Source organism: Primulina eburnea, chromosome 7, assembly GCF_022965805.1.
Source record: "Primulina eburnea isolate SZY01 chromosome 7, ASM2296580v1, whole genome shotgun sequence".
Taxonomy (NCBI): Eukaryota; Viridiplantae; Streptophyta; class Magnoliopsida; order Lamiales; family Gesneriaceae; genus Primulina; species Primulina eburnea.
In genome coordinates, this window is record NC_133107.1 from 2,515,206 (window position 1) to 2,536,675 (window position 21,470).

General features: G+C 37.5%; 3 protein-coding genes across 26 annotated transcripts; 2 read left to right on the forward strand and 1 right to left on the reverse strand.

Annotated features, from left to right (window-relative positions):
• The first annotated feature begins 211 nt into the window (after positions 1-211).
• LOC140836561 (transcription factor GTE4-like) lies at positions 212-5,585 on the forward strand. 5 transcript variants are annotated; one of them, XM_073202169.1, is made up of 5 exons: positions 212-2,908; positions 3,026-3,071; positions 3,170-3,283; positions 4,459-4,535; positions 4,948-5,585. In XM_073202169.1, the coding sequence occupies exons 1-4, from the start codon at positions 692-694 to the stop codon at positions 4,518-4,520; spliced, it is 2,439 nt and encodes an 812-aa protein (XP_073058270.1). In that variant the 5' UTR covers positions 212-691; the 3' UTR covers positions 4,521-4,535; positions 4,948-5,585. The 5 variants fall into 5 exon arrangements, with proteins under 5 accessions (XP_073058270.1, XP_073058271.1, XP_073058272.1 ...); XM_073202170.1 differs by having other exon boundaries at positions 4,966-5,585; XM_073202171.1 differs by having other exon boundaries at positions 5,039-5,585.
• Positions 5,168-20,238, reverse strand: LOC140836562 (UBP1-associated protein 2C-like). 20 transcript variants are annotated; one of them, XR_012119124.1, is made up of 4 exons: positions 8,470-8,843; positions 7,403-7,547; positions 6,925-7,234; positions 5,168-6,035 (listed from the first exon to the last, which is right to left on the reverse strand). XR_012119124.1 is itself a non-coding variant. In XM_073202182.1 (2 exons), the coding sequence occupies exon 1, from the start codon at positions 20,066-20,068 to the stop codon at positions 18,635-18,637; it is 1,434 nt and encodes a 477-aa protein (XP_073058283.1). In that variant the 5' UTR covers positions 20,069-20,238; the 3' UTR covers positions 5,168-6,035; position 18,634. The 20 variants fall into 20 exon arrangements, 8 of the variants coding, with proteins under 8 accessions (XP_073058283.1, XP_073058276.1, XP_073058279.1 ...); XR_012119125.1 differs by lacking the exon at positions 5,168-6,035 and adding an exon at positions 6,042-6,428 and having other exon boundaries at positions 8,470-8,854; XR_012119126.1 differs by lacking the exon at positions 5,168-6,035 and having other exon boundaries at positions 6,753-7,234; positions 8,470-8,541; positions 8,675-8,924.
• Positions 9,479-11,541, forward strand: LOC140836565 (protein trichome birefringence-like 31). The gene is given in 6 exon segments (XM_073202185.1): positions 9,479-9,673; positions 9,676-9,817; positions 9,926-10,100; positions 10,586-10,785; positions 10,903-11,049; positions 11,187-11,541. Coding segments are annotated over 6 exon segments (1,206 nt in total). The 5' UTR covers positions 9,479-9,486.
• Positions 20,239-21,470: the final 1,232 nt, after the last annotated feature.

The window sequence follows — 21,470 nt, forward strand, 5'->3', positions numbered from 1 at the left end:
AAAACGAAATGGAAAATGAACCACACGTGGTACCAGATCCCTCTACGTGGCAGAGCGCGTGAGGCAGCACGCGAACGAAACAGATTCCCGTTGGTCTCGTCATCAAATCCGTCACTATTGGGTGACGTGGCAGCCTCTGCCCGCTCTAGGATCCATTCGTCAACCAGCGCGTGAGATTAAAGGCCAAATATAAACATATCTGTCATTTAGAGAGAGAAACTAATGATTTTTTTTCTAGAGAGAGAAAGTCCGTAGTGTTTTCGGATCGAAGAACAGAAAAACGCCCCCCGGCTTCCTCTTCTTCGTCTTTCGTTTCCACAAACCCTAAATTATTGATTCATTTATCACTCTCTTTTTCTTCGATATTTTTTCTCTTAATTATTATTCTGTTAGGGTATCGATATCCTCTCTTTGGATCTCTCATGTGTTGCTTATTTCGGGATTTAATTTTTCGTTTTGTGTTGTGAAAATCGGATTTGTGTTCGTCTGTGCAAAATCGTGTGTCGAGTTTATTGAGCTGGTTTTGTTTTTGTTTTTCTGAATCGTATGCATTGAAACCCCTTCGTTTGGGTGCTTTTCGTCTGTTTCTAGGGTTTTTAAAACCCTAGGTTCTTGGCAATGGGGGTTTTCAGTTCTTAAGGTTGATTATAGATAAATTAGGGTTTTCAATCATTTACTGGTGATTATATGTATGGCTTCTGGGACTATTGGGGATGATTCTGTTGATGATTTGAATTCGAGAGGGAGGGTTCGATGGACGCCGCATAGTAAAGTCTATACTCGAAGAATCCGCAAGAAAGTCAAAGAAACTGTTAATGATAGTGGTTCTTCTGCCGCCACAACCTCTCTGGTCACTGCCATTTCGTCCGCCACACGAAACGAGGGTTCCCCAGACACATCTGCGGGCCCCAGTAACCCTGTCTCTTCCGAACCTGGCATTCCAGATGCAACAACTGTCCACATTGAGAATCCATCCTATGATGATGTTCCATTGCCTGTTGATGCCCTAGTGACAGCTGAGGATGTTAATTCTTCACAGGAAAGAGTGCAAGAAGGTGGTGCCCTTCAAGTTACTGAGCTGCAGAAGCTTGAAGATTCCCCGTTTCCTTCAAGTGAGGCCGCCCAGAATTTTAAAAAATCATCTCCCATCCACAGTACAAATGAGTTGCTGAAGATAAATGGGAATGAAGCTCTGAACATGAGGGCAGCATCACCATTGTCAAGTGTGAATGATTTATCGAATGCCAGGGAAGTTGAGACAGCGGAGCTTCCTGTCAGAAATGATCTGCAGGGCGATGGAGAGTTGGTACCAGTCCCAACTCAAGTTCCGAGTGACAATGGAAATGTTAAACCATTGGTGATATGCACTGCTGAGGATAGGATTAGATTTCATTTATCTAAAGCAACTCCAAAGAATGATATTGAGGAGCTTAGGAAAAGGATAGAGTGTGAGCTTGATCAGGTTAGGAGACTAGTAAAAGAGCTTGAAGCCAAGGAGATTCAGATGTCATCTTATAATAATCCGATCAGTGATATGAATATTAGAAATTCTAACAATTATGTTAGTTCTGAGGTTGGTAGTGTTGGTGGGTTTGGTGATTCCAAACCTCAGCATGCCCGGAACAATTTGGTCGACAAAAGGGTGTTGTTGAGAGTCAATTCAAATGTGAGTTCAATTGCAAATCTGGAAAGTAGACCTGTAGGATTAGCACGAATGAGTTCTGATGTGGGCGCAGCACGGAATTTAGAAGTGAGGCCTTATGGTAGGCAGCTCAGTGTTACAGTGATTGACAACAATCAGAGGCCCGGTGAATTTGTTGAAAAGGAGAAAAGAACTCCAAAGGCTAATCAGTTCTATAGAAAATCAGAGTTTCTTTTAGCAAAGGACAGACTGCCTCCTGAAAGTAATAAGAGGTTGAAGACAAATAAAGGGAGGAAACACAGAGGAGAATCAGAATATGCCTTTGGCTTTGGTTTTGGCTTTGATAAGAGAGCGATCAAGAGCTGTGGCAGCCTACTTCAGAGGTTGATGAAGCACAATCATGGTTGGGTTTTTAACGAGCCTGTGAATGCCAAGGCGCTGGGTTTGCATGATTACCACGATATCATTAAGCATCCAATGGATTTGGGCACAATCAAAACTAGATTGTCACAAAAATGGTACAAGTCTCCTAGGGAGTTCGCAGAGGATGTGAGACTTGTGTTTCACAATGCCATGACTTATAATCCCAAAGGGCAGGACGTCCACTTTATGGCTGAACAGTTGTCTCAGATTTTTGAAGAGAGGTGGCAAATTTTAGAAACAGAGTATAATCCATATTGGAAATATCAGATGTACCTGGATGCAGGGTTGCCCACTCCCACCTTTCGTAAGGTTGCCCCTCAGTCTCATTTTGCCCCAGCTTCTGCCCTGAGCGCTGCTGCTGCTCCTTTTCCTGTGCTGGTTCCGTCTTACGCCCCGGCACCTGTTGCTACTCCTACTCCATATGCTCCTGATGGACACATGAGAACTTTGGATAGACCAGATTTGATTGCAACACCTATGGCTGTTGATCCCATAATTCAGAGACCGTTTATCAGCAGAACCCCTGCTCCAAAGAAACCTAAAGCTAAGGATCCCGATAAAAGGGACATGACTTACGATGAGAAGCAAAAACTAAGCACAAATCTTCAGAGCTTGCCTGCTGAAAAGCTTGATGCAATTGTTCAGATCATTAAGAGGAGGAGCACTGCTCTTTCTCAAAATGATGATGAGATTGAGGTCGACATTGACCGTGTTGATACCGAAACACTATGGGAGCTTGATAGATTTGTGACTAACTACAAAAAGAGCTTGAGCAAATACAAAAGAAAAGCTGAACTAGCTCGGCAAGCTAGAATGGTGGCTAATCAAAGACTTGCAATGACGGTAGGAGCTGGGACTGTCTTGTATTTTTTTGGGGTCAATCAGGTGTTTGGAATCCGTAGCCAGTTTTGTCATACTTATCAAGATCCCTAATGACGTGGATTTTTTACCATGTTACAGGATACGGCACCAGCATCAGCTGATGTTCAAATTGGAAATGGAGCAGGTACAAATTTATTATTTGATTCTTATGTTCCATATTAGTTTGAATGTGAACCGGGTTACTCAGAACTGTGATCTGACTCATGGATTCTGTTTTTAAAGTTTTAGATAAGAGTACAGCGCCTCTTGCTGCCGAAGGTGAAACAAAGGAAAATAGTGCTAGTAGGTCCAGCAGTTCGAGTAGTTCCAGCAGTGATTCTGGATCATCTTCAAGCGGTAAATTATTACACTATAGCTTGCTTCCAGATCCTTTAATCTTTTTCCAAGGTTCCAACTATGTTTAGGTATTCAATGTCTATGAAATTTAATGACTTTTAAAAACTCTATAAAAGTTTAGATGTTATTAAATTTATAAAAATGAAGATTTTAAGCTATAATTCATAAAAAAGTTTTTTGTTATAATTGATAAAATATATAGTTTCCTTTGTTGTTTAGAAGTTACATTTTATTTCTTATTTTATGACTTTTAATCTTGAAATTCTGCTACGTTTATAAAATTATAGTTATTATAAAATCATAAAATTATTGGCTCAGAGAATTGAAAATAATTTTAATTTTTTAATTAAATTTTTGACTAATTCAAAAATAATGTTACAAATTATTTACAGTGATGTATTTTTAAAAAAAGTACAAATATACATACAAGCTCATATGTAAACATATATGTAAGGAATAAATAATTTAATTTTAAATATTTAAATTTATTTACTAATATATATATATATATATATATATATGTATATGTTTTTAAAAAGCTCAAACTGAATATGTTATCTAGGTCAATTAATTATTAGTTCAAACAACAATAAAAATAATATGTTACAATTATGTACAGAAACTATAGAATTCTATAAAAAGTTGACAAAAATTTATAAAAATCTTGGAAAAAAGTCTACGTGATTCAATATAAATTTGTGAGATTATATAGAAGTTTATAAAACTTTATAAAATCGACAAAAGTTATCATTTAAAAAAGTTATTAAGACTGTTGATTGAATATGACCCACTTAGTACACTGTTGTGCAGATTAAAAGTTTGGCTGAGGTTCCAACTATATCTAGTATGTGTTTGTGCAGAGAATAACAATTTGCTCTTCTATCTTTTAGATGTTAATAGGTTAATATATTTAATGGTATCTTTGTTGTCGTATGCAGTTCTTAGAAAATTCATGTTTTCGAGTTTGTACCTGTCCAGAAAAGAAATGAGTGATCGGGTTCCACGAGTCAGAAGTGCACTTTTTCTTGATATGTTATTAAATTGACTTTACCCCAAGATATTGAAAAATTGTCACGCCGCTCACGCCAATTTTTAAGATAGTACTGCCCTGTGTTAACTTTGTTTTATCTGAAATGCTCTGTTAATGTCTTACCTTAGCTTTGAATTTAACACAGATTCTGATAGCGATAGCTCCTCGTCAGATGGATCTGATGAAGGCAATTCACCTAAGACATGAATGGATTTGATAAAGGTATTGGATAGACTTTCACATGCCTCTTTTTTTATTATGAAAAAATCTTGTATGCTATCAGTTTTGGCATAATCCATTTTAGAGTTTTGCCATGTTACTCTGTTTTGTTTGAATATTTACGACCAATTTTGTGGTAGTAGCGGGGATAATTCTGCACTTTGCTGAAAAGCAATGTATATTATTAACTATATTTTCCATGTTCGAAGTTGGTTTTGTTCCCATGGATTCCTATAGTTCTGACTTAATTATACGAGAATTTATGCTTTATTTGAGGGGAAAATCTGAAACAAATAATTGCTCCACTTTGAAGGATGTTTCATGACTTTTAGTTGGAATCTTTGAATGATTTTTGTTTCAATCTTGTGTTGGCTTGGTCTCGCAAATACGATCAACACGATTCATTGTTTCACAGCACGTCATATTATGGCAGCACAGCTCTCTGTGGCTGACGCCTATATACCCAATAATCGTGCAACGCATCTGTGTGCAAACAGTGGTTTCAGGACAGTTCAAAATGCTGCCTGGCATAGACGAAAGTAGATACCTTTAAATTTGATGCTTTAGGCAGACGACTTGAATCTCTTTCTTACCTGTCACGGATCCATTTACGAATGAGCTTTCTTTTTATTCTAATGTGTAATTTTGATTGGTGATGATGGTTGGTACATGGAGAAGGCCATGGATTTGAGTTCAGCCGCAATCGACATCAATTATAGATGATCAGAATCTTGTGGTAGGATATTTTTCATCATTTCCAGAAGGCTTTGATGTTGGAGCCAAGACCTAATTGTGGAACATGCCTATTTAGCCGGTAAGTGTTAGAAAGTTGTATCCTATGTTTAAGTAGGTATTGTATTATACTCTACCTGATGTCAGGATTGTAGTGTGTACAGGGTTCCTAATCGTGCTGTCACTAGTATTATTTCTTTGTGGATGGAATTCGGAAATCCAGGCATTGAAATTAGGGCTGCACGAAACAGTTAAGTTGCTAGGAGACCTTATACTTTATTTATTTGATCGTGCCAAAATACAGAACGAATTGAATTTGAATTAGCTAACTACTCAATTGAGCTTGAGTTGTTACTATTGTTAGATAGCGTATCAAATCAATAACATTGACAGTTTGGATGGGTGTAGAGGCTAGAACTGAATGATATAGGAGTCCGTTCAAGTGATGTCGAGTTTATGGTCACTCAGCAGCGTGCTTCGCACTTCATCCTGTTCGGCCTCAACAAACTTTTTCATAAATTTAGACTCAGATTTAAAATTAAAAAACGTATTGCGACTGGGGATTATTCAAGGTCAATAATTCTGAGCTGATTAAACCAATTGAAGGTGTCGACCTCCTCTGAAGCGAGAAATGATACCTTCTCGATCGAACTGTAAAACTTGACACCCATCTCAACCTAACCTTTCAACTCCACTTTTAGCTATACTTGTGGCTCAAAGTAGAAATTTGAGGTGAGTCAAAGCAAAGAACTTCCGCCTTCCCGAGTTCACCTGTGGATGCAAAATCATGAAATTAATTACCGCATATTCTGAACCAGCTCTCTATGACTTAGTGATCCATCCATAATCCATGTAGCTACGTTTCTTATAGTTTTAACTTCTTTTTTCTCCATTATACGAGGAGTTTCCAAGAATAGAAACCAATATCAACTACATAATAATTAGAAACAATCTTGTTAACAGAAAGGGTAAAATGGCTCTGCTACCCGACTCATGTTGGATCCAAAGAAAGGTAGCTCAGTCATGGTCGATTGTATAAACGAAAATTCCACATCTGGGGTACACTACGTTAGCCACCTTCAAGCATCAGCAAGTGTGGCCCCTGTGTAGCTACTCGGAAATGATAGTATTGTCAGAAAAACCTTCCTCCAATCAACTTATCATCTTCAAAAGACCAAAGATGGCGGTATTCAGCAATATAATAAAACAACACCGAGCAGACATCTCAAAATGAAGTGATTCTTAGTAGCATACATATAATGGTAAGATATAACTAAAATTCTCGGTTGACATACATTATCGGACGGAGGAAATGAGAGACTAGGATTCAACATTTTGAGCTATGAACCATTAGAGTTTAAAAATTCATAGCCTTATATATGATATGAGAGCGTATTTGTCACGTTTCTGCTCAATAAAGTACACACAAGAACAATGACTACCAAAACAAAGTGTCCGTTTTGCCACATGAAAAGATTTCTTGATACGACAATTATATATTAGATATGATTAAATAGTTAAAATAAAAGCGTGCAACCAAATAAGAAAGACAGAAGATTCCTGTATTTGAATGCTTCTAGTTGGTGTCATTTATAAATGAGATTTTGAATCAGGATGCCCAAAATCAAAAGTCTAACCACAAATATAAAAGAAAACTTACACCATTGTAAGTGTGGCTGAACTCTTTCCAGCCTTGGCTTCGACAATTTGTGTCCCTGCCATCTTGTGTTCGTTTTGTTAGAGCTTTGATGCCTTCGTCTGATAAATTTTCTCTTGGACTTGCGCTCCGGAAAGTGTAGATGAACCATTTCCAGCCTTGGCTTCAACACTTCTGTCCCACCATCTTATCTTGCTTTCGTTTTGTTAGAGCTTTGATGTCTTCATTTGATAAATGTGCTATTGGGTGTTGTCAATTGTCAAACGCATGTAATTGATACCCACATCAGATCTGCACTAATTGATGCCCATATCTGGATGCGTTTTGAAATGGCAAAAATCTAGTGAAATGATCCAGTATAATCACCAACTAAAGGTACATTCACATCATCCAAAATGGAAACAAGTTCAAAGAAAAAATAAACAAATCTGAAATAACGCTTAATCACAATAAAATGAGAGCACAAACAGTTTTTCCACACCTGCCACATTGACTTTACCTTGGCCCGGAAATGTCTTGGCCCTGACCATGTCGAGAGTGGTCATGCCGACCAGTTTCTCCTCATCATATGTTCCCTTGCTCTCGAATACCTCAGCAGCAACTGGGACTTTGAATTTCACAGGTTCCTGATTATGTTGATGCACTCATTATTTTATGGACTTTCAGAAGAAGAAAAGAATCCACAGTAAAAATGGGTAATGTTAGGAATTCCTTGGGGGTAATGCCAATTCCAAGCATTAATCTAAGAGGCCAGCAGCGGTCATGCTGGGCTTTTTGGTACAACAGATGGAGATAGAATTATGAAAGGTGAGTCTATGTTACGCCGGCTGTAAGCACTCTGGGTTTCTGTTTTTGTATAAGATGTTTGTGCAATCATCTCACTTTTATTTTGCTATTTTGCAGTGAGTTATTCGCACTAACATCTTATACAAACACATAAGGAGTAGCACTCCCAGTATAGCGTAGACTCACTCAATTATGAATATGCATGAACCCTCCAGAGCCTGCATAGCTGTTTTTATTATGAACACTCAATTGACTCAGAACTCGAGAAGCAAGAAAGACGTTAAACTATGTGAAAGATACAACTGATACTGATTCTAGCAGGTGCTGATTGTTCTTTCACAGATTCCAGAAACAACATTGATAAGAGGTAACATCACGAAATTTGAATTAAAAATAACGGGAGATCGAGGTTTCAGGCTTCCTCAAAACATCTTTTGCCCTTGCTTATGCTTCAACTACATCGAATATAGAACATAAAAAAGAGTGTTTGCAAATGGTTTACCTACCCTAACAAGAAACTGAAATTAAAACAGGAAGCTGCACTCAAACTAATTGAGGGGGCGACTACCTTATGTTCAGATAAAACTAAAATCAGAATACATAAATCCAAAATCATCGAAGCAAACTAGAGATACAAACATGAATAAAAACGTCAAAAACCCTAGATAAACAGTAAACAATAACAAGGAAATTATAGAAATCAAAGCGACGAGAAAAATAAGAATTCAAGCTCGAAACAGGAAAAAAAGAAGCGCGTGAGACCTTCGATCTGGTGTCCAGGTGGCTGACTTCATCGCGACGCCTGGGGTCCTGGCTATATCATTTAGCGCAAGCCTGGAGACAAGGAGATTCAACTTCATGAGTATAGTAGAGCTGGCCAATCCTGCCGGCGGCTCCCAATATAGCTACTTCCGGTCCGGTGCCCGCAACGAATGAGAAGCACGCCGCGATAGGTAGAGAGAAGCACCCGATATGTAGCCGGAATTCCTCCGGAAACATCTCAACATTGGAAGCCTTCATCCGTAAAGGAAAATCAAACGGAATCGATGAATATCATGATGCCATGGGGTAAACGGTTCTTCGTGACTCCTACAGCGCTAATCGTTTTATAATAAAAATTAACAAATAAAAATAAATAAATAAATTCCTTTCTCATTCAAATTTTGTGATCTACCTTTTTCTGGAAAAAGGGGAAAAAATTGTGATCTACCCTATTATATCACTGTTAAAATTTTTTAATTAACAAATAAAAAATCAACATATGAAAGACCACACAGTTTAAGATACTTCGAAAAACGACATTGTTTTTTATTTGCGACTTTTCTTAAATTTTTTTGTTTAGAAAAACGAATACCAAATAATAAAAATTCACAGTTATAATTAAATGCATGATCGAAATTTTGTACAACTTTTCTGAGCATTATTTCCTGTCTGGACTGAGTTGGAAATTTGAGGATGTAACAGGCGTCGTTTTGACACCAAATTGATGTTAAAATCCTCCAAAACGGCATGAATATATCATATAATTAAATATTTTTAACAAGCTCTTTGCTACAATTTAAACAAAAGATCGATCTACTAAGGGAAAGGAATCAAACTTACATGCACCAAACACTTTACATTTACCAACCAGTAGTTGCAAGCTACACCTCACAACTATGTACAATATGCATGCTTAAAAGCCAAGGTAACAAAAGTTTAATACTCGAGAAACGTTAACATCCCAAATCCACCATCATTACCAATACACTACTGCCCTCCTCCGCTGGAACTCCGACCATGATAAGACGGCAATACTGGCGGCTCCACCACATCTTCCGGTTAGCATTGATGTCAGTCCTCACACTAGGGGCAGCCCGAGTTGTCTTGGATGGTATAAGGAACAATCTTGAGTGGAGAGATCATAAAACAGCCAGAGTTCCCATTGAAGTTTATAAGGAAGAAATAATTGAAGATGGATGCAATGTATTTGGGACAACGTAAGTTATCCTCTTTATAGAGAAGAGAAGTGCCCCTTTTTGGTTAAACAAACCACTTGTGTCAAAAATGGAAGGCCCGATTCTTTGTATCAGAATTGGAGGTGGCAACCAAATGCATGCAATTTGCCAAGGTAATTAATTTACGAACACTTGTATAGGACAAAAAAACGCACACGATATCGGACTACTAGTGATTACATACAACCATGGAGTGAGATTTTGTTCGACAATTTGATCAGATTTGATGGCTTGAAGTTAATGGAGATGTTGAGGGACAAAAGACTTATGTTTGTCGGAGATTCAATACAACGAGGGATGTTCGAGTCCATGATATGTTTGGTACAATCTGCAATTCCTTCAACCGGAAAGACATCTCTACAAAGGATACCTCCTAGGAAAGTTTTCCAAGTAGAGGTACTAATTTGTCCTCCCAAATCTTTTCCAGTCTAACCTCCAAAGTATAGATCAATATCAGACGTTTTCACTCTGTGTCCCACCCCACATACAAAGCATAGTCGAGCTCGAGTTCGAGTTATCCTGTGTTTGAATTTAATTTATATTTACTACTAGAACTTGGGTTGTCGGCTGCATATGCTTAGTCACATGCTTGAACTCAACTCAAATGCATGGGTTGCTCAAGTTCGAGCAAAACAGATTGAAGCGATGAAAGTGCACATCTCATCTCATCTCAAGTCTATATAATAAGTCGTCAAAACTGAAAATTTTCAAAAATCTAGGGAGGAACAATAATTTAATAAAACTAAAACTCAATCAAGTAATATTCGCTCCACCCTTAATTGCATGGCTGTTATTTACATGCTTGTGTAAGTGCATGTGTCTCGGAGATTCACGTTAGTTTGAAGTAGACTCATATCTCAAAACTGCAAACCAAATTCCAGGAATTCAATGCATCCATTGAGTACTACTGGGCACCCTTTATAATAGAATCCATATCAGACCAAGCAACAAATCATAGCGTATCGAAACGCTTGGTGAAGTTGGATTCAGTGGCTAAGCATGGCAGGGAGTGGAGTGAAGTCGACATTTTGATCTTCGAGAGTTACATTTGGTGGATGTACAAACCTGTGATCAACGCAACGTAAGGATATCAGCTCTAAAATTTCGCCCATTTCCTGCAATTTTCTGGGATTGAAAGCGATACATATAGTCTCCATACTGCCTGAAAATGGTTCCTGATTTGGCGCTTGCTTTTCAGGTATGGATCAACTGGCAAGCTCCAAGAATACAACGTTACCACCGCATACAGATTGGCGTTGGAAACATGGGCAAATTGGATCGAATCCAGTATTAATCCTGTAACTCAGAAGATCTTCTTCATGACAATGTCTCCAACACATTTGTGGTGAGTTACAATAGGGACCATGACAGAGAATGAACATTATCATAAGTTTTTGTGATCAAGTACAGTAACACCGAAGCACGGCAATTACAAACAATTTAATTACATCGAACAAAAAATGTAACAAAATTCATGTGCAGGAGTTGGGAATGGAAGCCTGGAACAGATGGAAACTGCTTCAATGAGGCACATCCCATTGAAAGAGCATATTGGGGAACGGGATCAAATCTTGACATTATGGGAATCGTACAAGATGTTATCAGACAGCTAAAGGTCAATGTAAGAGTGTTAAACATTACACAGTTGTCAGAATTTAGAAAGGATGGACATACTTCAGTTTTTGGCGAAAGGAAAGGGAAGCTGTTGACCAGAGAACAGAGATCTGATCCAAAGAACTTTGCTGATTGCATTCACTGGTGCTTACCTGGGGTTCCTGATATATGGAATGAAATTTTGTACGCAATCCTTTTACAGGACTATCGCGCACAAAGATAGAGCGCTGTTTCAAATTCAAAGTCGAGGTTCTGATTCTTCTCACCCCATTTTTTTTCAAATGCAGCTTTTCATTTCAGAGCTGTAACACCGAAATCTATTGTCACAATGAAAAGTCGTCATATTATAAAATGCAAAATAAGACATGTAGTTTGACTTCTTACAGTTCCTTGAAGGGGCTACCAGTAAGTTCCAACATAACTTGGTATAAATACTACGTGAAAAAAGGTGAAAATAGCAAATACCGAGCTATATAGTAGTCTATTAACATTTCCTGAAAAAAATATATAGACATGATTCATCAACAGTATCATTAAATGTTCCATGCCATCTTTCCATGCCATCAATTTGAACACAATTCTCTTAGTTTTTCGACCTCATCTATCCTTTGCAACCGAACACAACATAAAAACCTTCATGGTTAAGTAGGCATTACTGCCCAAGATTCACGTAGACAAATAAGAAGACAACAAGAAGACAACGAGCCGTGAAACTTACATATCATATCTGTCAAAATCATCAATCTCCAGGTTATTAGATACGTACTGGTGGCATATTTAACCAACCCGGCATTTACTTTTTATCATTTTTAAGTCCATAGGAAAATATATATGCTGTTAAAAATAATGACAACAATTTGAACACGAAAAGAACAAGAATACCAACCGTAGCAACCATCTGAACAGAAAGCAGGAAACATCAGTTTCGCTACTATCATCATACTCACCAAATATAAACATCATTCTATGATTTTCTATATAAATTTATGGTAAAATTCACAAATCATTAGAATGAGATGAACTTTTGAGGTAGAAGTCTTGATGGTATCGACTGTACAAATCAGAAGATAATAAAATAAACAAAGCCAGTATACCACAATTGTAGAAAAGAATAAAAAGAGAACTAATCGGAAATCGATCTTTATGGCTGACCGTTCGGCCTCTCCTCAGCAGAATAGCGTGTTGATTGCTTGCTGGGTTCAACTTCCGCACGCTTACCCATTACATTGATTTTGTCAATTTATTAAGTTATTATTATTTTTTATTACATTAACATATACATATATAAATTAATAAAAGTAAAACGCCATTTCTTCGTTTGACCATAAAACCCTTGAAAATTTTTAACCCACATGTATAAAACTATACGTCTCATTGTCATATTCTAAATTTTCAAATTACTAAAATATAATATAAGATAAAACATATTTTAATTAACAAAATTTTAAAATTGGCATTTCAAAGATCATAATGGAATGAGTGAGTGGCATCAATAATCTTCCATATTATTGTTTTTTGGGACTGCATGAGATTAAATTTGCAAACCATGTCAACCGAATCACTACGTCACGTTTCATAATATTCGGAAGCCAATACGCAATAATAAAAAAAGCATACTCAATTGAACTGGCAAGATTTTACAAGGGAAGGTTTTTCCCAAATTAAGATTTTAGAGTCGACAATTTACTAGCCAGCGATAAAACCATGCGTCTACCCACCATATTACTGATCATCCAACTCAAATTCAAATTCTTTAAATCAGGGGATTAACATAGTGTCTTCAAATATTTTAAAAAAAATTATTATGAACTTTTCCTTTACAAAGTTCTGTAAATTTTTGAAAAAAGTGTAACACCAAAAAGTAATATTATACTAACAGTAATTATATTACTTTGTAAACACCATCTAAGGCTCACTAATTCCACTCCCTTTGGTTTTGTTCCTATGCGCAAGCAGTGCGGATAGAATATTGTCTATGACCGCTGCTGTCACGCTTTAAGGGTAACTCGTTTCACGGACTTTGGTGTTGGGTCTCATCGTTTGGGAAAGGAGAGGATCTAGGTAATTTTTCAATGATATCATGGAGCATTTGGCTTAATCGCAATAATTTTGTCCATGAGGGCAAAATGTTGACGCCAACTGAAGTGGTTTCTGGTGCCAGCTTACTCTGGACATATTATCTAACTTGCTAATCAATGAATTCACCAAGGACTCCATCTCAAACACAATCTTCTTTTTGGCTTGCACCTCCCTCTGGGTTTATAAAAATCAATATTGACGCAGCTGTTGTGCAAGGATCTCCACGAGTGGGTATTGGGGTGGTAGTAAGGGATGAGTTACGGAATAGTGTTAGTGGTTCAGACTACGTGCTTAGAAGGAATCTTCTCAGTCCATGTTGCAGAACTTCTGACAGTTCGAGAAGGAATGATGCTGGTTTCCAAACATCAATGTAATCAAGTCGCACTAGAGTCTGACCACCAGTCATTACACCACACAAATGCCACATCCCAAGAACTGTGGTCAATCACTTATTTAACAACCTACCAAACCCACAAGGTAATTTTCAGGGATGACATAGCAACACAAACATTCTATTCGGTAATCATAATAATTCCCAGTCTGATAACCGACTAGGCGGGTTGGACCTTTCATCAAAGCCTTCCACAAATTTTGGTGAACTTCACTTGGACACAATCAAAACGCCAAAAGCCAGTAAATAGAACTCAGATGGTGGTATCATCATGAAATTAAGTGATGCATCACCCAAACATAAACTTTCTAGGTGTGAGATTCAGCACAAAATAGACCAGAGAAATAATGCAAGTTTATAATCAAGAAAAATGTCATTTCAGCTTTCTCCCACGCTCCAAATTTACTGTAACATGAGATACCAATCTTAGTAAGTAATTGACCGAGATATCTGAATACAACCACGTACTACGATATCCACTCTTTCAAACCTTGAGTTGGGCCTAAAAATCAAGACTATGGACACAATTTCACTCCACATAGTTCAAGGACATATCAGAGAGAATTGTAACAAATGCCAACTCAATTTTGTACGTCAAACATCTTTTGCCATTACCTTCAAGATCTTTGACAACCCCTCCCCATGTAAATAACAAAATTCCATTTTTTCCTTCTTGAATAGTAAAAGACAATATTAAAAGATAGCCATAAAACATTAACCAGGAGCCATTACACTGGAAATTGAAAGCAGTAATTTTTCATTTAAAACGGATGCGAAAATAAAATAAATTAGACCACATATTGTTTATTACTAAGCCTACAGTCTCAAACGATGAACACCCTCTACGACAAATTTAATTTAACTTCATCAAAGCATTGTCGGAAACACTGTCTGTGTTGGCACTAATTACGATTCGGCATCATTAATTATTAAATCAGTAACTTACGCTTCTTGATAAACCTAAATTCTTGTTATTATATATCTTTGCAATTATTTAACAGTAGGTATGATGCCTAGTGATCATTTAGAAAAAGTGAAGAACACAGAGAAAGGCTTTTTCTAATGATTACTGGTTGTTCAAAGAGCATGAAACCATGTTAATTGAAAGCTCGTGCCTGTTTCACCTGGTTTTAAGGAGATCAAGTCATACCAAGGGTAGTTGTTCGTGATACATGTGCCTTGGTCCTCCTACTCAAGACATTCTTCAGGCGCATTCATGGTGATCAGTGAATCCGAGATCAGATAGTCGTTCATTTTGCCTACAAACTAATGCACACTTGTTTGGTGTTCAACGATTCGTATAGCACACACATACTACATAACCAATAATATCTAACAAAATTTCCTTCAAATATAAAACTTCTAGCTTATCATGTCTAAAACCAACATATGCCTTTATTTTATCACGTGTAATGCCTCATCTTACACATAGCTTAGGGAAACCGGTGCGCCTTAGTATACCTTGCGCTTAATAGAGACACATTTAATATAATTTACTAGTAACAACAATGTGTAGCTTTACACTAGGAATTATCACATACTTCAAATACAGACAACATATTACAAAAGTACAAAACTTCTACAAGCATTACATCACCCATCTCCTTCCATACGGACATAGGCTAGAGGGCATCATCATCACACGTGACAACTAATGAAAAAAAGGAATAAAAACTCGAACACAAGATACCAAAAAAACTCCACATTGCAATTGTCCAAGGCAGAAAGCAACATGATCAAAACGTATAAATGCAGTTATAAATACAAAAAGTTACAGCTGCAAGATTGTTAAGGAAATAACAATAAACCCAAGGTACAAACTTATCAAGAGAATCCTAGCATAGAATTATCCGATACAACCATTTTCTAGTAAATAGGCTCTGATTATTAATAATCTATCAAGTACCACTCCCGATCCTAATCAAGGAATTATAAGTTCAATACATGATTAATATCAGTACTATTTTTAAAGTAAAAGCTCAAAAGAAGCAAATATCACACACGACTAAGTGACATTGAAGAACAAAAAAAACTTGAAGCTTATAAAAAGTTCTAGCAAAAATGTCATCCCCAAATCTATCACTATTAATCCAAGGAACATAAGTGTCTCACTTCAAAAATTGATTAACATTGTTCTCCAAGAGTCAATGTCAGGCTATTTATCTTACCGACTTTCAAAATCATATTTTATTCACCTTCTTCATCAACCAACAAATTTATGAACCAAAAACATATATTAAACTTCGAATTATTTTTATCGGTTTTGAAAAATAAACCAAGCTCACTTTCAAATACCAAACATCGCATCATCTTCCCATGATTTTTTACCAAACATAATTGAAAAAGCATCTTCCATAAACGAATAATTGAAAGTACAACCACACCATCATTTTTTTCTTCTTTTAATTGAAAATCAAAGTCTCACCGTATGAGATTCAATTGGTAAGCACATTGGTCTGAAGTGTATACCAAGGGGAAAACATAAATCAGCAAAGAGATACAACAATATTGCTCTGTAGAGACACTATAAATGATGCAAAGAGCATACACATCATACCGCTTGATTTTCAAATGAGCGAATAGAATTACTGAGTGCAGGCATATAAAAATTATAAAACCTAATTGTAGCACAATTGGATTTGCTAATCAGGTGCACATTTCACAATTACTAAAACCCATAAAATCCTAAAACCTTCAGGTGGGACCTAAACCAAAGACCCCAAAATTATTGGTTTTAGAAGATTAACTTTTGCTTCTTGAGTTATATATATTTAAAAAAAATTTAAAAATAACTGTGTCATATTGAAAGCAGAGACAAATGTAAAAGCAGAGACAACTGTGTCAAAACAAAGAAAAATAAAGTATTTTCTAAACGAACAAAGAGGATGTTATTTTAATACAAGAAAACGATGAGGTATTGTGGGCTCCTCGTAAATATACACACTACACAGTTTTTTTGTTCTTCTTTTTCCCTTTTTTGGTCTCTTTTTAAATACTAACTTCAAATACTAGGAGAAATCTGAAAGAACGTCAAAAGAGTAGATGAAGTGAAGAAGACACCAAATACACAGCAAATCAAAATCATCAAGCCAGAGTTCACATTGTCCGCATGAAATCACCAGAACCATTAAGGCAACTGCGCCAACAAGCTGCTCATTAACCTGAATCAAACATCCATCATAACTGAAATCATTCCACATTTTACAGGGTAAAATAGGTTTCAGGCTAACAAAGAAACATATAAAAGTTAGAATAATAATCAACTAAATCACTTCCAAATAAAAAAGGCAAAAATGGCTAGTTTCATCATTTTCAAAAATTAGATTTGCGCAAGAATTTTACCAAAAAATGCTTTAGAAATGTACCAAAAGAAAAATCAAGTTAAAAAAATGGATGAACGATAAAATAAAAAAAATGATTCAGGCCTGGAACAAATTCCTGAGAGGCTAAGACTATAATGTTGTTGAATAATTGGCATTGTTTGGTTGTCCTCTAAGAGATTGTGAAATAAAAAACCAAGTCAAAAGATAAAAGGAATGTGATACTCTAGCTGATATGAGCACATCTAATGTAAGAAAGATAAAGATATAACATTATGGAAATTTTTTTTTATGTTTTATAAACTGCAGCTAGGTAGCTGTGCAGAGTAATAATTTTTTGTTTGCTTTTTTCTGCCACCACAAGCATTTCAATAAAACAAGGTCTACCGAGTTTATGTTACAGCGAGAAAAAGACATGCAGAAGTACATCCATAATCACTTGGATAGCATCAACTTGTAATGACTGGGCATTTCCAATAAAGAGGAAACCATTCCAAATACAAAAATCAGAAATATATCGACTACCAACCACAATCATGAATATCTGACACTTTCATAAGGGCATTCACTTTCAATCAGGCAAAGAAATCAACTGTGAACAGTATCGAAGCAGCAAGCGCCATGTGTACCAAGGATGAAAAAAACTGACAAATAGAAGAAACACTTGCTTAACAAAATTTAATCTTTGTAAAGAAATATTTGCAGGTAAAATAAGAAAATGCATACATAAGAGTCACGAGTGTCACATCCTATTAGTTCTATCCTTCTTGTTTAAGGTTATTATCCAAAAAACTTTGCCAGGATAGCAGAACATACCTCTCAGCAGTATGATATTTTCTTTTAAAGTTGACATCTAAAGAACACTAGCCCATTGGCTAAATAACACCATCAGAAAGGACAGAAGTAAGGAAAACTATAAATTTCATTTGATAAAATCAACAACTCTAGCACAACATTGATCTAGCAAACACATTGCAATGATAAAGAATTAAAACCACAGAAAAAATAGCATTGACATGCAGCAAGTTGAAATAGCAGGCAACAAGAAACAAATGCAAGCAATCAGATTTTCATTTAAAATAAAACTGCAATTATTAAGAAACATAACCGCAAATAAAAAGCTGGAATTAATGTCGAAGCCTTTCACTGCTCTACGCAGCAAGATACATGACGGTTCTAGATGCCAAATAACAACTAGAGCATTCAATGTAAAACAAAGTTACACTTCAATTGATAACCCAGTAAATAAAAAGTTTCAAAGAAAGGAGTAGCACCCACATGCAAATAAAAACAAATTCGAACAAAAAAAGTCATCAGGGACAAAAAAAATTATTACCACAATCAGTCAGAAAAGCTTTCAGCCATAAACTATAAAGGCCCAAAAGTAACAAGACACAAGTCAATCAAGAAAAGCGACCAAACCAAAAGGCTATGAATCACATAGTTGCAGGCTGCAGCATGCACAGACAACACAGTCAGAAAACCTACATCAACAAAACATGCAAAAATAAACAAGGGAAATTACCTCAATAGTAAGGGTGCATCCCCTGGTAGACTCCTCCAGGAGGAGCTCTAGGTCCTGAAGATTGTCCAGCTGGTTGATTGTGCTGGCCTTGATATCCACTGGAAGACAAGCTGTAATGTGTACTCTGCAGGTAATCTCCAGAACCCGTTCCAGCAGAGCTAAGAGGCATACCATACAAGGATGAACCACGACCCGCACCAGCTATTGCTCCCCCTGCACCAACAAATCCACCAGCAACTCCACCAGTTCCTCCACCAACACTACCCAATCCAGCGCCTACACCACCCAATCTTGCTCCAGCGCCATATCCACTACCAGGTCCACCTAATGCAGCACCAGCACCAGCACCAGCACCTTCCGATCCACCATACCCAGATCCAACAGGTCCACCAAAATGAGAGCCACCAGCATAAGGCCCACCAGGTCCAGACCCAAACCCACCACCCGCTGCCAAATTTGACCCTGCAGCTTGGGCTCCAATAGCTGAAGAACCAGGACCCACATCACCTACGCTCATCCCACTTGAAAAACCACCATATTGTCCACCAACCCCGCCTGCTCCACCATATGGGCCACCCGGAAAAGTGGCCCCGATTCCGTTTCCATTCCCCTGATTAACTCCTTGCACTCCCATGGGCCCCGGTACCCCAATCCCAGAGGGCTTCCCTCTTTTCCCATCAATTGCCAGCTTACAATTTAACTGATGCCCATCAATATTCTTTATCGGATCCACCAAAGAGCTCTTAGCAGCATCAGAAGTTTTATAGACAAACAAAGCAAATCCCTTGGACTTCCCCGTCACCTTATCGTATCCCAAAGGGCCCTCCTCAATCTCCCCATACATGGAAAAATGTTGAAGAAGTCTCTCAGCCATCATGTCATACGGCACATTCGCCACATAAATCTTCCTCGTAGAGACATCGGCCGGACTAATCAGTCCTCCAACACCACCAGACACTCCCGGACCTCCGCCAGCAGGATTACCAGCAGCTGCAAGCTGCGTAACAGTCATCCTACCATCTATCTTCTTACTCGGTTCCTTCAAAGCCATAATAGCTCCATCAATGTGTTTAAAAGTGACAAAACCATATCCTTTTGACTTCCCAGTGACCTTGTCTAGGATAACTACTGCCTCATCCAATTCTCCATAAGATGAGAAGAGGGAGCGGAGCTTTTCAGTGGTGGTTTCCCAACCGAGGCCGCGGATAAAGAGCTTGCGCTGGGTGGTGTCGCGGTCAGCGATGGATCTCACGGCATCGAGAACGTCGGGATGGCGGAGTATGGCTTTTTGGACAATTTCCAACAGCACCTCGTGTGTGAGGGGCTCCAGAATTTTCCGCACATCGTCGACGGTGAGCATGAGAGGGCTGAAGGGGTCGGCGTCTGCCACTATGATGCCGTTGTCATCGATTTTGCGCTTCTTGATCGGGTCCATTTCGCACGAATAAAACCCTAATTTTTCGTGACGGTGTGCGGTGCCAGGGTCCAGAATATTCAATATTTAGACGGTTGCGCCGGTTTGATTCCCGCTCTGGAGATTTTGGGCTTTGCTTCAATGGGCCCACTTATGAGAACCGCGATTAACACTCTGTTTGGATATTTGAAATTTTGGCTTTATATTTGGATTTGAAAATCTAAAGATTTGGAATTGGATCTGATGTTTGGTATGAAATTCAAGAGTAAGTCTATTGTGAAACGGTTTCGCGAGTCTTTATCTATGAGACGGGTCAATCTTACTGATATTCACAAGAAAAAATAATACTCTTAGCATAAAAAATAATATTTTTTCCATGGATGACCCAAATAAGATATTCGTCTCACGAAATACAACTCGTGAGACCGTCTGTAAGGACCGTGTATCGCATTATCATAAATCTTATGTTGATTATCGATAATTCATGAAATTATCATGTGATTATGTGTATGATATATATCATGACAATGGAAGTGAGAAAATAGGTTGTGATAATAAAAGATTGTATTAGAAATTAATTTGTGTTTGAAACGTGTGCCGAACCGCAACAGAAAAGTGACACATGTTACGATTTTTAGCATAATTAATTGAGTATTAGTCCAAATGACCTGAGACCAATTTCATTGGAAAGCTAATACATAGTACTAAAACTTTCATGTTTTGAGTTTTGTCCAAATCCATTTGAAAAAAGGGGCAAAATCATCCCGAAGTACATCGTGTGCGTTGCAGCTCTTGCACTGACACATTTTGGGAGAATGAGCATAACTCTCGCATCTGATATCCAAATTGAGTGAGGTCAGTGGCAAATGAAAGCCAAGACATAGACTACAACTTTCATGTTGATCACTTTTACTAATTCGGAACCTAAAACAGTGTTTCGGATAGAGCAAGGCGCGCACCCGCGCAGAACTACGCGCGCGAGCAGAACTGGCCGCGCGTGTTTCAGCCCCACCGCGCGCTGTGTCCTGTTGTGCACGATTTAAGAGGTGCTAAGGATGCGTTTTTTAACATATTTCTTCATTTCTTTGTTGAAGCTTCGAGAGAAATGAGAGGAAATTGATTTCTTTCGTACGAAATCACTTCGAAACGTTACCCAAACGCGAAACAAATTATATATTCGTAATCCTCGCGTCGAGAGGTTCCTTTTGAGGTAAGTTTCTTTTAGTTTCAGCACCTTTATTTATTGAAGTGCTGGAATAGCATGTATTTGAAGTTGAGATACATATATGTGATAGAATAACCGACAAAAAACTCGTATTTAAAGTCGGAATTGAATTATGTTATGATTTCAATTTGATATGAATTTTCAAAGTTTCAAAAGATATTTGAAACTTATATTGTTGATTTTGAATGATGTTATTGA

Excerpts from the sequence above, each read along its gene's own strand:
- LOC140836561 (XM_073202169.1), top strand. The coding sequence starts at position 692 with ATGGCTTCTGGGACTATTGGGGATGATTCTGTTGATGATTTGAATTCG. Across the intron at positions 3,072-3,169 it reads TCAAATTGGAAATGGAGCAG|TTTTAGATAAGAGTACAGCG; the intron begins GTACAAATTTAT and ends CTGTTTTTAAAG. Across the intron at positions 3,284-4,458 it reads TTCTGGATCATCTTCAAGCG|ATTCTGATAGCGATAGCTCC; the intron begins GTAAATTATTAC and ends AATTTAACACAG.
- LOC140836562 (XM_073202182.1), bottom strand. The coding sequence starts at position 20,068 with ATGGACCCGATCAAGAAGCGCAAAATCGATGACAACGGCATCATAGTG.